The 13,774-nt window shown below is 42.7% G+C and overlaps 1 protein-coding gene across 3 annotated transcripts in view; it reads left to right on the top strand.

Annotated features, from left to right (window-relative positions):
- The window catches only part of ZCCHC17 (zinc finger CCHC-type containing 17), a 61,426-nt gene that overhangs the window by 1,357 nt on the left and 46,295 nt on the right, over nucleotides 1-13,774 (top strand). For 2 of the 3 annotated variants that reach the window (XM_049617633.1, XM_049617634.1), the window contains exon 2: nucleotides 8,341-8,461. In XM_049617633.1, the coding sequence (XP_049473590.1) occupies nucleotides 8,396-8,461 (66 nt within the window). In that variant the 5' untranslated portion in view covers nucleotides 8,341-8,395. Of the gene's footprint in view, nucleotides 1-8,340; nucleotides 8,462-13,774 lie in introns of those variants that run through there. The other variant, XM_049617635.1, reaches the window with a different exon arrangement.

The following is a 13,774-nucleotide window of genomic DNA, read 5'->3' as shown; positions in this document are numbered from 1 at the left end:
CGGGAAACATTTACTTGGGAATAATTGCATATAGGTGACAATATGAGCCATAAGTGTGGGTAAGAGAACCTTGAGTGGTCCCAACTTGTAATGGCCAAGAATGAAAGCATGAGTCCACAAGAGAAACACAAGAGCTATAGAGAAGGACCAGAGGAATGTTGCCTCAGCAGCAGGAAATGGTCTGTGTAGTGGTGCCTGGCTGGTCCAGTCGGTAGAGTGTGCCAACTGTTGATCTTGAGGTTGCGAGTTTGAGCCCCATACTCGGTGTAGAGATTGCATAAAAATAAAATCTTAAAAAAAAAAAAAAAGATTCTGTGTTAGAAAAAGTTTCTGTGTTAGAAAATCCTGGGATTTGGGGCGCCTGGGTGGCTCAGTTGGTTAAGCGGCCGACTTCGGCTCAGGTCATGATCTTGCGGTCCATGAGTTCGAGCCCCGCATCAGGCTCTGTGCTGACAGCTCAGAGCCTGGAGCCTGTTTCAGATTCTGTGTCTCCCTGTCTCTGACCCTCCCCCGTTCATGCTCTGTCTCTCTCTGTCTCAAAAATAAATAAAAAACGTTAAAATTTTTTTTTTTAAGGAAATCCTGGAATTTAAATAACATGAGAATTGAAACATGTCTGTTGGCTTTATCATCATGGAGCTTATGGTGTCCTTCGTGAGAGTTGGTGTGATGAGACCAGAAGCCAGATATGAGGCAGAGATTCAGGAAAGGAAATGGAGGCAGTGAATCTACAGAGTATTTTTCATACATAAGATTGTAAAGGAGAGGAGAGGATGTGGAAGCTGAAAGAGATGAGGGGTCACCAAGGATCCAACTGAGAGGGCGAAGGAGAAAGTGAGAGAGAGAAATTGGGTCATTGATCGTGTTGTGAAAACGTGGGAATGGATGGGATCCAAAGTACAGTTAGAGCAACCTTAGGAAGATGGACAGTTTCTCCAGTGAATAGAAAGGAAGAAGGAAATGAAGGCAGTAGGAACAGTCTGTTTGTATATTTGGTACTGATAAAATGAATTCCTTTCTCATGGCTTTTATTTTCTCTGTAAAGTAGGTGATGTGATCATATGCTTAGAGTGAGAGGAGATCAGAGATTTGAGAAGATTGCAGAAGGTGTGAAAGACGTTGTAGATTGTGGGAGAATTGTGTGACCAGAGGAATGTAGAATTGTCTTGCAGATTTAAGGTTGGAGATCATAATTTTTTTCTAGCAACATCAGGCTATTCTGTGCCGGCATGCAGAAAACATACCAAGGTATGGTGGTGAGGACTGTGGGTTTGACTTGCTCAGCGCACGTTTCTACCTCTACCTCTTACAAGGCAGCGCACATTGCCTTCTCTTACTGAAAATTCTGAGATGCCAAAAACGATTTCGTAGACTCCTTTGCACCTAAGGTGAGAATTGAATTTGGAACTGAGTTAGATGTGGAGACAAAGAGGGTGAGAGCCATCCAATTCTGCTGGCAAATTTCGTAGCAGAGCTGATGTCTCTTTAGTCACCAACTTTCTGGTTTAGTGACTTTCTGCAGTGATAGCCATAACTGTCTTGATCATGGCGAAGACTTATTTTGTGGGTTAGGACTTGTTCCTGTAAGTTCTAACAGAGCCTGCTCCCATAGCCCTTCAAGTAATTTTGTAAGCCACATGATCCCTGGCGATAACTCCCTTTTGGCTTATCTTAGCTAGCATGGGTTCTGTTGTCTGCAACCATACTTCACTCATGCCAGACAGGTGAGCTGTAAAGACAAGGGCTGTAAAGCTGTAAAGACAAGGGTCTTTACAAGCTGTAAAGACAAGGGTTAAAGGGCGGTCAGGGTATTATTAAAATGATGGGCTATGGAGTCCAAGCTGGAGAGGGCTAACAGGTTGGAAGAAAGTAGAGGTCAATAGATTAGGGTTCTAATGAGGTCAAAGAACAGTGTTCTCTGCTATAGGACTTCCATTTATCCTTAAAGTCCTCTTCAGTTGTCACCTCTTAAACTTCCCTGTGTCCTCCAAACCCTTGGTCTCTTTCTTGTTTTCTCAGCACTTTGAACCTAGCCACTATTTTAGCACTGATCACATTGCATTGCAAATGGTTACCATTATCCTACCAGACTAGGAAGTCTGTGAGGACAGGGACTGTGTTGAAAGGGGTAGTAACAGTGGCCTGGGCATATGACCCTTGGAATGGCCTAGTATTTGTCTCTTTCTAGCCATGCATTTTGGGCAACTTACTTCATTTCTGTACACAGGAATACCTACTTTGTAGAGTTGTTTTAAGGCCTGAAGGGAGGTTTATGAAGTGCTTACCACAGAGCCTGGCATAAACATCGGTAAATGTGCTGAACTGATGAGTTAACAGTTTGAAGTAGGATTAAACGAAGTACTTCACTATTTCAGTAGACAGTTCTAAATTTCAGTGTGCTAGACGCTGCAGATTTGGGGGGGGGGGCGGGGATGGATATGATACTGTGTAAGACAAGGGCATGCACAGAAGAATTTCACAATCTAGAAAGGGAAGAAAAAATGTCCATATGATTTGAATCCCATCGTCATCATTCATAGCTTTGTAATCTTGAGTAAGTTACTTAGCTTCTCTCATGTCTTAGTTTTTTCATCTATAATGTGGCAATGATAATTGCCTATCTTGTCGAGTGGTCCGAAAGAGAATCAAATTACTTAAGACAAGTAAAGCTCTTAGGTTAACGTACAGCAAATAAATACTCGAACACTAGCTGTTGTTATCAGACGACTTGGAGAGGACCTCCAAGATTATCAACTAAGAACAGTGTGGGGTAGAGCGTAAGTACTGGTCATGGGGTTTCGTGCCAATGGCTAGCTGTAAGCAGCCTCTGTCAAGTCACTTGACCTCTGTTAGCCCTGTTTTCAGTTAAGTAAAAGTAATGAGGTGAATGATTCCTTTTCATCTTTCACATTTTATGAGTCCGTTTTTTGTGTTTTTCTTTGCACTTTACTATTCTCTTTCCTGCTTTTGGATATTTTCTCAATCAATCCATGACTGAAGTTCAAAAAGGAAGAAGCATCTGTCTCAGATAGTCATTCTATCAAGTTGGCGGGAAGGAGGAAGTTTGGCTACCATTGTGGCATTTGAAAATCTCCCCCCTTCTAATCTAGCCAACATATTGGGTGGAAGTTATTTCCTCTACATTCTTTAGACCAGAATGCTTTCTCCCTTCTTTCTTTCCCTGTTTGTTTGGCGTATAGTGAGGCCATTCACTCATTCAAAAACAAACAAACAAACAAACAAAAAACCCACAAAATTTTGAGTACCTACTGCATACCAGATATGAGGAACAGAAGACCAAATAAGAAATGATCCTTGGTTACATGTTTAGATGAATTAATCCAGACCCAGCTCATCATAGCCTCATCCATGAATAATGCCCTTCTGACGATGACTCCTCCTTGGAATCTCTAATGTTGGGACTTAGTTCATGTTAGAAATTCTCACAAGATTTAGATGTGCACTGTGAATTCTTTTGAGGCAATGGAGAATAGTGGTTGAGAATGCAGGCTCTGGAGTCATTCTGTCTTTGCTCATATCCCAGTATTTTTACTTATCAACTGATTCTCCTCTCAATTCATATGCACAGGTTAAAGATAAATTAAAATCCCTTTAACTCTTAGGGTTCTATCTAGTTATTATTGTTCTGTTATGACCACAACAAATCTAAATTCAAACAAACTTAACTACAACAACAAAAATCTTGGCCAAATCAGTAAGGTGACACATGAAATGAAGTTCCAAAGATGCCTTAAAATATCTTCCAATTTGGGGCGCCTGGGTGGCTCAGTCGGTTGGACATCTGACTCTTGGTTTCCTTTCAGGTCATGATCTCGCAGTTCATGGGTTTGAGCCTTGAATCGGGAGTGGGGGTGGGTGGGGGGGGTGGGTTCTGAGCTGACAGTGTGTGGCTTGCTTGGGATTTTCTCTCTCCCTCACTCTCTGGCCCTCCCCTGCTCATGTTGCTTTTTCTCAAAAAACAAAAAACAGTATCTTACCAATTTAATATTGTTCTATGAGCTTCACGTTGCTTGAGAGAAGGGAGAGCAGGATGTTTTTCTTTTTTAATTGCATGCACATTTAAAAAAAAAAGTTTGAAATAGTTACAAAACTGGAGGTACAGTACAAATAACATTTTTTTATGAATCATTTGAGAGCTAAGTTGCTGACCTGATGTCCCATCATCCCTGAATACTTTAGTTTTCCTACAAACAAGGACATTCTCCTGTATAACCACACTGTAACTACTATAATCAGAAAGTTAACATTGCATTACTTCTTCTAGTCTTTTTTTTTTTTTTTTTAATGTTTATTTAGTTTTGAGACAGAGGGAGAGAGAGCATGAGTGGGGGAGGGGCAGAGAGAGAGGGAGACGCAGAATCTGAAACAGGCTCCAGGCTCTGAGCTGTCAGCACAGAGCCCGATGCGGGGCTCGAACCCACGAACCGTGAGATCATGACCCGAGCCGAAGTCGGACGCTTAACCGACTGAGCCACCCAGGCGCCCCTACTTCTTCTAGTCTTTAGGCCCTGTCATCATTCTGGACAGCCCAATACGTGGACGCCATCATTACCCTGCTCCTTTTCACACTGGGTTGATCTTCTTTGCAAATTTCCTCCTCACCCAATATAGGTTCTGACCTCACTCTGGGCCATCGTTCCCCTGCCACACCTCCCGTCCCCACACTCTCCTTGCTCTGTCCCTTGCTTTGGGAAGTGGGTGGCTAGTAACTGGGTCCCTGTTGCCTCCCTACACATTACAATGTTTAAAAAACGTTCACTTAAAATGAAGCACTTAAAGAAGATACTCTGTTTCTAGAATTATTGCAAAGCAACTCTAAATGGTATACCTCGATCTTTGTCAATTTACTTGCTCTTTTAAGTCTACAGATGTGGTCCTATTTGACTGGACTGACTATATCTGTGTTTCATAAACTTTCTTAAAACAGCAGGACTCTTTTTTTCAAATGACATCTTATTTAGAAGCTTAATAGGTAAATCGGATCCAAGCAGAATACACTCCTGTACCCTTCACTCCTCCTTGCTCCCATGGTCCAACCCAAGGCGGGGAGGGCAAGTGGGAATTGGCAATAAACAGTCTCTTACTAATTACTGAAGAGAGACTACTGGCTCCCAACTGCTCTGGGCAGGACCTCCAGAAGTTGGTTTCTTTGGGGATGTGTTCCCCCTTCCTTTGAGGACTCTCCTCTGGTTGGTTGGCCTCCAGCCCTACTTCTTTGGCTTTCTTGAACCCTGTGGTCCCTAGATATTTCAGAGTTGACTGTTTACAAATAAACTCAGGTTGAGGAGTTTCTGAACAACCACCGTAAAACTCTAGGTTTTTATAGGACATAATTTGAAAGAAAACATCAAGGTCCATTTTTAAAAATGGCAACCTGCTACTTTCCTGAAATTGTAAACCTGTTACTGTCATGTTTCCAGATTTCCCTCATTAATGCATGCCACTCTCCTTCTTGAAGAATCACATAGGGTTTCTCCTGTTCTGTGGCAGGAGCCAACAGGAGAGCTTTAAGTTATGTATTCCTACACTGACCACAGCAGAAATCTGTAAGAATCAACTTTAGATTTTTTCTGTTTTTTTTTTTTTGTTTGTTTGTTTGTTTGTTTTGCTCTTTCCATGACCTTTGTGTAGAGAGGAACAGGCTATAGACTAAGATGTTTGAGCTCAATTTAGGTGTCCTAGCTGCTGATGCCTCTATGGACTCTATACCTCACTAGTGCTCCAGGAGCTGGAGGAATTAAAGTCTCTTGATGGAGCCACTGGCCTCAGGTCAGTAACCTCTGTTTTAGGATGTGAGATAAGAGGTGCTAGTCAGAGAGAGGGGAAGACTGGAGATGAGCCTGCAGAGCTAGGAAGTGACAGAGGCAGGAGCCAACCAGGCTGTGATACTTGGATTTAACCTGTTTACCAGCCATTTCTCAAGAACTGACAAATCTGCCCTCATTCCATGTGCTATCAGTAGAGTAACAGAAAACCACGTGTGGCTGACCTAAGCAGAAAAGGGCGAGTTTATCATAAGGATACAAAGTTGTCTTATGGAACTCAAGGACAAGGATGTAGGAACCTGGGGATGATACAAGAACCAGGGTTTGGAAAGCTGGTGGGATTTCTTTCAGTTCTGTTTTAAGTGAGGCAGTGCAGTTAATAGACGATGCTATAGATCAGGTAGAGTTTCCAAAACCAGGACCCAGAGCCATCATGTGAAAGTAAGGGGTTGTGCTGGGAATTGAGGAGAAAAGAAAGTATTTGGTTATGAAAGTCTAGGGAGGGGCGCCTGGGTGGCTCAGTCGGTTAAGCGGCCGACTTCGGCTCAGGTCATGATCTCGAGGTCCGTGAGTTCAAGCCCCGCGTCGTGCTCTGTGCTGACAGCTCAGAGCCTGGAGCCTGTTTCGGATTCTGTGATCCCTCTCTCTGACCCTCCCCTGTTCATGCTCTGTCTCTCTCTGTCTCAAAAATAAATAAACGTTAAAAAAAAAAATTGTTTATTAAAAAAAAAAAAGTCTAGGGAAAATAGAGGTTCAAGTCTTACTGTTGGCAAATGTAAATGGGGAAAACCGAACTGAGGGCAGTACCATTAGATTGATCTTTGTGTAGCACTGATTTTATTTGGCAGAGTAAAGTGGCATGGTTAAAAGCCACTGGACTGCTAGTTTCCTCTCTGTTTAAAACCAGGAGACTGAGGTCCCTTCCAACTCCAAAGCTGTAAGACTTTCTTTCTTTTTTTTTTTTAATTTTTTTATTATTTTTTTAACATGTATACATTTTTGAGAGACAGAAGACAGAGCACGAGAAGGGGAGGGGCAGAGAGACAGGGAGACACAGAACCCAAAGCAGGCTCCAGGCTGTGAGCTGTCAGCAGAGCCCGATGCGGGGCTCGAACTCACGAACTGTGAGATCATGACCTGAGCCAAAGTCAGATGCCTAACCGACTGAGCCACCCAGACACACCCAAAGCTGTAAGACTTTCTACTCAGGCAGCATCAGCATCGTCTGGGAGCTTGTGGAAATGCACAGTCTCGGGCACCACCTCGGACTTACTGAATTGCAGTCTGCATTTTAACATGATTCACAAATAAGTAAAATTGGTGCGTACAAGTGTATATGTGTGTGTATAAATTACTGAAATATATCTTTAAATGATTGTTAATTAATGGTTAATAATTTCATGATTCCATTAAAAAACCTATATATGAAGACATTTTAAAGAATATAAACAGAATTGAATGATGAGTGATTTTTTTCTTTAGGACTGTACGTATTATCATCTGAACTTTTTTTTTTTTTTTAATTTTTTAACGTTTTTTTAATTTATTTTTGAGACAGAGAGAGACAGAGCATGAACGGGGGAGGGGCAAAGAGAGAGGGAGACACAGAATTGGAAGCAGGCTCCAGGCTCCAAGCCATCAGCCCAGGGCCCGATGCGGGGCTCGAACTCACGGACCGCGAGATCGTGACCTGAGCTGAAGTCGGGCGCCTAACCGACTGAGCCACCCAGGCGCCCCTATCATCTGAACTTTTAAAATGAGCATGTGTGTTTTTAGTTTTATAAGGAAAAAAATAAGCTATTGTCTCTTTTGAAAGTCACTTCAGATTAACACCTAGCGTGGTGTTTAAAAGCAGGCGGGGGTAGGGGGGGCACTGGCAGGTTTACTCGGTAGAGAATCCTACACTTGATCCTCGGGGTTGTGAGTTTGAGCCCCGTGTTTGGTGTAGACGTCACGTAAATAAATATAACTACCAGAACAAAACAAAACAAAACAGATGGGGACTCTGGTGTCAGCCAGAATTTGACTTCAGTATTTCCTAGCTTTTTGACGTCAAATAGGCCTAGTAATTTGACCTCTGGAAGCCTGGTTGTTTTTGTCATTTATATAAGAATACAACCTACATCTTGAGAGTTTTGAGGATTAAATGAGATACTGGATGTCCAGTGCTTAGCACAGTACCTGGATATAGTAAGTTCTTGATAACCGTTAGCTCTTATTGCTACTATCATTCCCTTTTTCAAGATTCAGTCTCTCACACGCACATCTCAAAAGCCTTCCCTTGACAAAAGAATAGTAATAATAGCAATTAGAAGACAAAAAAACAGACTGATGCCTTTGGGTAGGTATCAAATTGGAAAAAAAAAAAGAGAGAGAGAGAGAGAGCAAAGTTTCCACAACTTACCGTGATCACAGTGGGCAAGAGAGAGGTGGATGAAAGTACATGGTGTTAAATCTAATGCTGTTACTCTGTAGAGATTAGCTGTGGGTTATGTGCACATTTCTTCTTTAATGCAGATGCCTTTCATAGTGTTGTCTTATTTCTTTGTGATAGGACACTTGAATTAGCTTTACCAGAGGAGAAATGGAGGAGCCATAGAACATTAAGGATGAATTCAGGAAGACCCGAGACCATGGAGAACTTGCCTGCTCTCTACACTATTTTCCAAGGAGAGGTATACTCTTTTGGCTTGAACACCTACTCGTTATGTTAAGCATGGACTGAAGGTGAAAAGCTGCTGGGTCTGGAGCTCCTGTCCACTTGAGAATATGTTAAGCATTGCAGTTCCAACAGGAAGGACTAGAGGAGTATCTGGCTACCACTTGTACCTCCTCTAAGCTCCAGACTCCCTACCGCATACTTGACATCTTCATTTGGATACCTCACAGCATGTCTAATTTATGTTTTAAACTGAATTTTTTCTCTTCTTTCTCCCTTTATTATCTCTTTCTCTCTTTCTAGAAATGTTTTTTTTTTTTGTTTTAAGTAATCTCAACACCAGACGTGGGGCTCGGACTCAAGACCCTGAGGTCAAGAGTCAGATGCTTCACTGACTGAGCCATCCAGGGGCCCCTTAATTTTTTCCCTTTTCTAGCCAAATCTGTTCTTCTGGTCTTTCTCATCTCAGCAGATGCAGCCACTAGCCTTCCAGGTACCCATGCTAAACGTCTGGGTCTTGCCCTTCATTTCTCCTCTTGATTTGGTTTTGATTTTTCCTCTCCCTCCAGTCCGTCAGCAACTTGTGTCATTACTACCTCCCAAATGTATCTCTTATCTGTATACTTCTTTACCCCTATGGCACCTCATTAGTTCAAGCCCGCCATCTCTTGACCTGGCCTTACTGGGGCCTCAATATCTATTGTAGTTCCTCTCCAATCTGTTCTTTCCGTTGCAGCCAGAGTAACATCTAGAACAGATTGAACATGCTGCTTTCTCGCACTTCTAGGCTTCTCATTGTACTTGAATTCATCCAAACAATTTCATGATCCCTACATGACTTGGCCTCTGCTTACGTGGACAGTGTGGTTTTGTTTCATTCTACTTACACACCAGCCACACTGGCCTCCTTACAACTCTGAGTATTCTAAGCTTGCTTCCTTCTCAGGACTTTTGCATATGCTGTCTGTAACTACCCCACTCTCCCACCGACTTCTTTTCATGTTTTTGGTCTCAACCCTAGCGCCGTCTCCTCAGAGATCTTTGCCCCACCATAAATAAATAGGCTCACCCTGTATTTGCGTACTTGTGTAATGTCTGTCTTCCTCACAAGATACTCAGCTCCATGAGGACAGAGCCCTGAGTGTTTTGTTCGTGGTCGTGTATCTCAGTCCCAAGTAGGTGGGTAGAAAATAATAGGTGCTCATCACATCTTTGGTGACTGAATGAATGATCGGCCTTTGAGGAAGAAGGCGTTGTATTTGGAGACCAGACAAAACCTGGATTCCTGTCCTGGCGCTTTTACTTAAGACTGCCACTTACTCTCTTTGGGGCCTCAGTTTTCTCATTTGTTAAATGGAGATAATAACTCCTTCCAGAGGATTGCCCTGATGGTTCAATAAGCTGTCATCTGTAAAAACAATGCCTGAGATACAGTAGGAATTCATTAATGTTGTCTTGCTCTTCTCAAAGCAAAAGTAGAGCCAAAAAATTGTGTTTACTGCCTTATGAGTGCCCATGGTATTTTTACAGTATCATTCCTGTGGTATTCATACTTGCTTTATGGTTCACAAAAGTTTCATCTTCTAATAATGTAAAGCCTTTGAGGACAGACTTTGTGTCTGTCAGTCGGTTGTAGATAATCGTGGCTTTTGACTCCTGTTAAGTCAGTCCCGACTTGTAATATGAAGTCAAGATACAAAGGTTAATAACATTCTAGCATATAGGAAACTTCTGCTCTTCAGAGCCTTTATATTTTTCTTTAAGGCCCGAGGTATCTCCAAAGATCAGTGAGGTAGGTACAAGGGCTCAGGAAAAGGAAGTAGTAACACTAGAGATGAAATTGATTTTTCTGGCGACGAAGCCTTCATTTGTCACATGTTGCACAAAAGACAGAAGAGTGCTGTTCCCTTTCACAAACTGACTCAGATTTTTAAAGTGGCTGCTGACTGACAGCTTCTTAAATGACGTGGGACTTGAGTTAGTGTAGGGTTTATATATTTTACTATTAAGGATGGATGGGCTAGGAGAATATTTGGAGAGAACTTAGTAGTTCTAGCTTAGTATTTCAGGAGCACATTTTGAAAAATGATGGTTTAGAAGTGAACAGAATTAGGGAGAGAGAAGTTGCTTGATAAATCAGAAAGAAGAAACTATTTTTCAGAATATTCATCTACAAACATTTTTATTTATTCTTATTTTTTTATTAGAGAGAGCACACGTGAGCGGGGGGTGGGGCGGGGGGGGCAGAGAGAGAGAGAATATCTCAAGCAGGCTCCATGCTCAGCATAGAGCCCGTTAGAGCCCGTTGCAGGGCTCGATCCCATGACCCTGGGATTATAACCTGAGCTGAAACAGAGTTGCATGCTCAACCGACTGAGCTACCCAGGCGCCCCTTCATCCACAGACATTTAATGAGTGCCTGATATTTAAAAGAAGACCTGGTTACATTAAATTCTATTTATGTATTTATATCTATTTTTGAGAGCAAGAGAGCACACGTGTGTACTCGGACAGGGGAGGGGCAAAGGTGGGGGGACAGAGGGTCTGCACTGACAGCAGCGAGCCCGATGTAGGACTTGAACTCACGAGACACGAGATCATGACCTAAGCTAAAGTCTGAGGCTCAACCAACTGAGCCACCCAGGCGCCCCAAGACCCTGTTACATTGAAATTCAAAAACTTTTAAGCTTAACATATGTCAGCACTTTGACACACTCTGTCATTGATTCTCTCCAACAAATTGTTAACTCTGTTTTACGGATAAGGAAACTTCTCTCAAAAGTTAAGTAATTGCCCAATGGTTAATAAATGGCAAAAACTGGGATTTTATTTTAAGTTTTTATTTATTTATTTATTTGTTTATTTATTTATTTATTTATTTATTTAAAATGTTTATTCTTGGAGGAGGGAGGAGCAGAGAGAAGGGAGACACAGAATCCAGAGCAGGCTCCAGGATCCAAGCTGTCAGCACAGAGCCCGACGTGGGGCTTAAACCCACGAACCGTGAGATCATGACCTGAGCCGAAATCAGACACTTAACCGACTGAGCCACCCAGGCGCCCCTGAAGTTTTTTTTTTTTTTTTTTAATGTTTATTTATTTTTGAGAGAGAGAGAGAGCATGAGCAGGGGAGGGGCAGAGAAAGAGAAAAAAACAGAATCCAAAGCAGGCTCTAAGCTGTCAGCACAGAGCCCGATGTGGGGCTTGAACCCAGGAACCCGAGCCAAAGTCAGACACTGAACCAGCTGAGCCACCCAGGTGCCCCTAAAACTGGGATTTTAAATCAAGTCCTCTCTCCGAGTCTGCTTTCTGCTAACTGCACCTGGGGTTGTCCACCTGTGCATAAATGCATGGAGGAACCAAAAGAACCCTAAAAGAACTCTTCCAACTGAATTGAGGTAGAGGAGGAAGGTAGATGGTAAATCTGGTTGTTCCACAATCCTTTGTTTCTTTCTCAGTTATGGCCCCTATCGCAGTGTCTTGTGGGATTGTTACTCGTGTACGTATTTGTCTCCTCCACTAGATTGTGAGTTACTGGAGGGCAAGGGCTAGGGTTGTCTCATATATCTTGGTAACTACTTCAAATTCACTTAAAAATAGGCTGAGAATTTTTTTTAAAGTTTTAATCTCACAGTACCTGACGTGGTATCTCGCCTGTAGGTGCTCAGTAAATGTGTGAATACAATGGAACCCAAGCCTCTCGGGACCAATCATCCTTGAAGAAACTGCTGGTGCAGCCTGTAACCTAGCACTTCTTCTCTGAGCAGGCTCAGCAGGGCTGGGAAGCTTAGCAACCCAACAGCTGAGAAGCCAATATTCGTCCTTCTCCCACCCTCGGAGAGGCATCTTAGTGCCCACGTCAGTGCAGCCTGGTAGTGGGTACAAGCATAGCAGTGGGAGTTGGGATTTGGCTCAGCCCAGCCATAGCCAAAGAAATGCGGACGGGAAATTGGTGTTGGTGAGGTGGAAATAGCATGGGACAAAGTAAAAAGGAAACTTCTGTTCTTGCTACTTTCTACCTTTGTGATTTCGGACGGGCAACTTAGGTCTCTGAGCCTCAAGCTTCTCATTCACATTATGGGGCTAACTAGTTCCAAGGCCAATGCAACCTCCAATCTGAAGATGGCAGATTCATTTGACCTGAGTCCTGACTTCAGCTGAGATAATTACTGAATTTTTCCCCCTGAGCTATTTGACTAATTATTCTTGGGACACCAGGCAGACTGTGTGATCATCTACAGCAGGTGCCATTCTGCTCATTGCAAGACTGACTGCACCCTAGCAGACACAGTGATGGAAACACCTGGCCCTGGAAATAGGCAAGAATGCCTTTGCCTGACTGAACACTTGGCTGCATCCATTCTGGAACACATTAACTTTTCCTTTTGGGAGAAGCCAAATTAAGGTCTGTTAATGATCTTTTCTCAAAAGATCGTAATGTGACACTGGAGTTTCAGGATTGAAAAGTGAGATGGTCTTAATTTACAGCAGCAAAGCGAGTTGGGCTCCAACTTCCAGATGCTTCTTTTAAGTTTGTGAGATAACTATGCCCTTTAATAATGTTGTTATGCAGTATGAAGCACCTCAGCCATCTTTTTAGAACTGTGGAGCAAAAGCCTTTAGTTGGTCCAGAAAGAAGAGATCTGCTTTTATTGTAATTAAAAACTTACAGTCTTGTCTTTATCCATGTGGTTCCATTTTACAGAAAACAACTTGCTCTGTGAGCTTGGGTAAGCACTTTGTGTCTCTGGTCTTCACTTTCTTTATTCGAAACATGATAGGATTGTACCAGCTAATGTCTAAGGTCCCTCCTTCAGTTCCACTTTACCTTGATTTCAACTACTAGCATCTGCCTGGTTGTACTGCTTCTTTGGGACTGTCTGGTCCCTACCCCAGTGTAGCACATTCATCAGTACAGAAGAGGATTTTAGAACTTCTGGTTCTTAACCCATTAATGCTGTATCTTGGAGAGTTAGTTCAAGTGTCCATTTATAAAATGAGGTGAATGGGGATGCCTCGGTGGTTCATTCAGTTGAATGTCCAACTCTTGATTTCAGGTCATGATCCCAGGGTCATGGGATTGAGCCCCCTGTGGGGTTCCACACTGAGCGTGGAGCCTGCTTGAGATATTCATATTCATTCTCTCTCTCTCTCTCTCTCTCTCTCTCTCTCTCTCTCCCCCCCCCCTCCTTCCCCCCCTCTGCCCCACTTCCCTGCTATCTTTCTCTCTCTCCCAAATAAAATAAAATAAAATAAGATAAGATAGGATAGAATAGAATAAGATAGGATAGGATAGGATAGGATAGGATAGGATAGGATAGGATAGGATA

This window comes from Panthera uncia (genome assembly GCF_023721935.1).
Source record: "Panthera uncia isolate 11264 chromosome C1 unlocalized genomic scaffold, Puncia_PCG_1.0 HiC_scaffold_4, whole genome shotgun sequence".
NCBI classification, from domain to species: Eukaryota; Metazoa; Chordata; class Mammalia; order Carnivora; family Felidae; genus Panthera; species Panthera uncia.
This window is presented reverse-complemented; position numbering and strand designations above follow the sequence as displayed.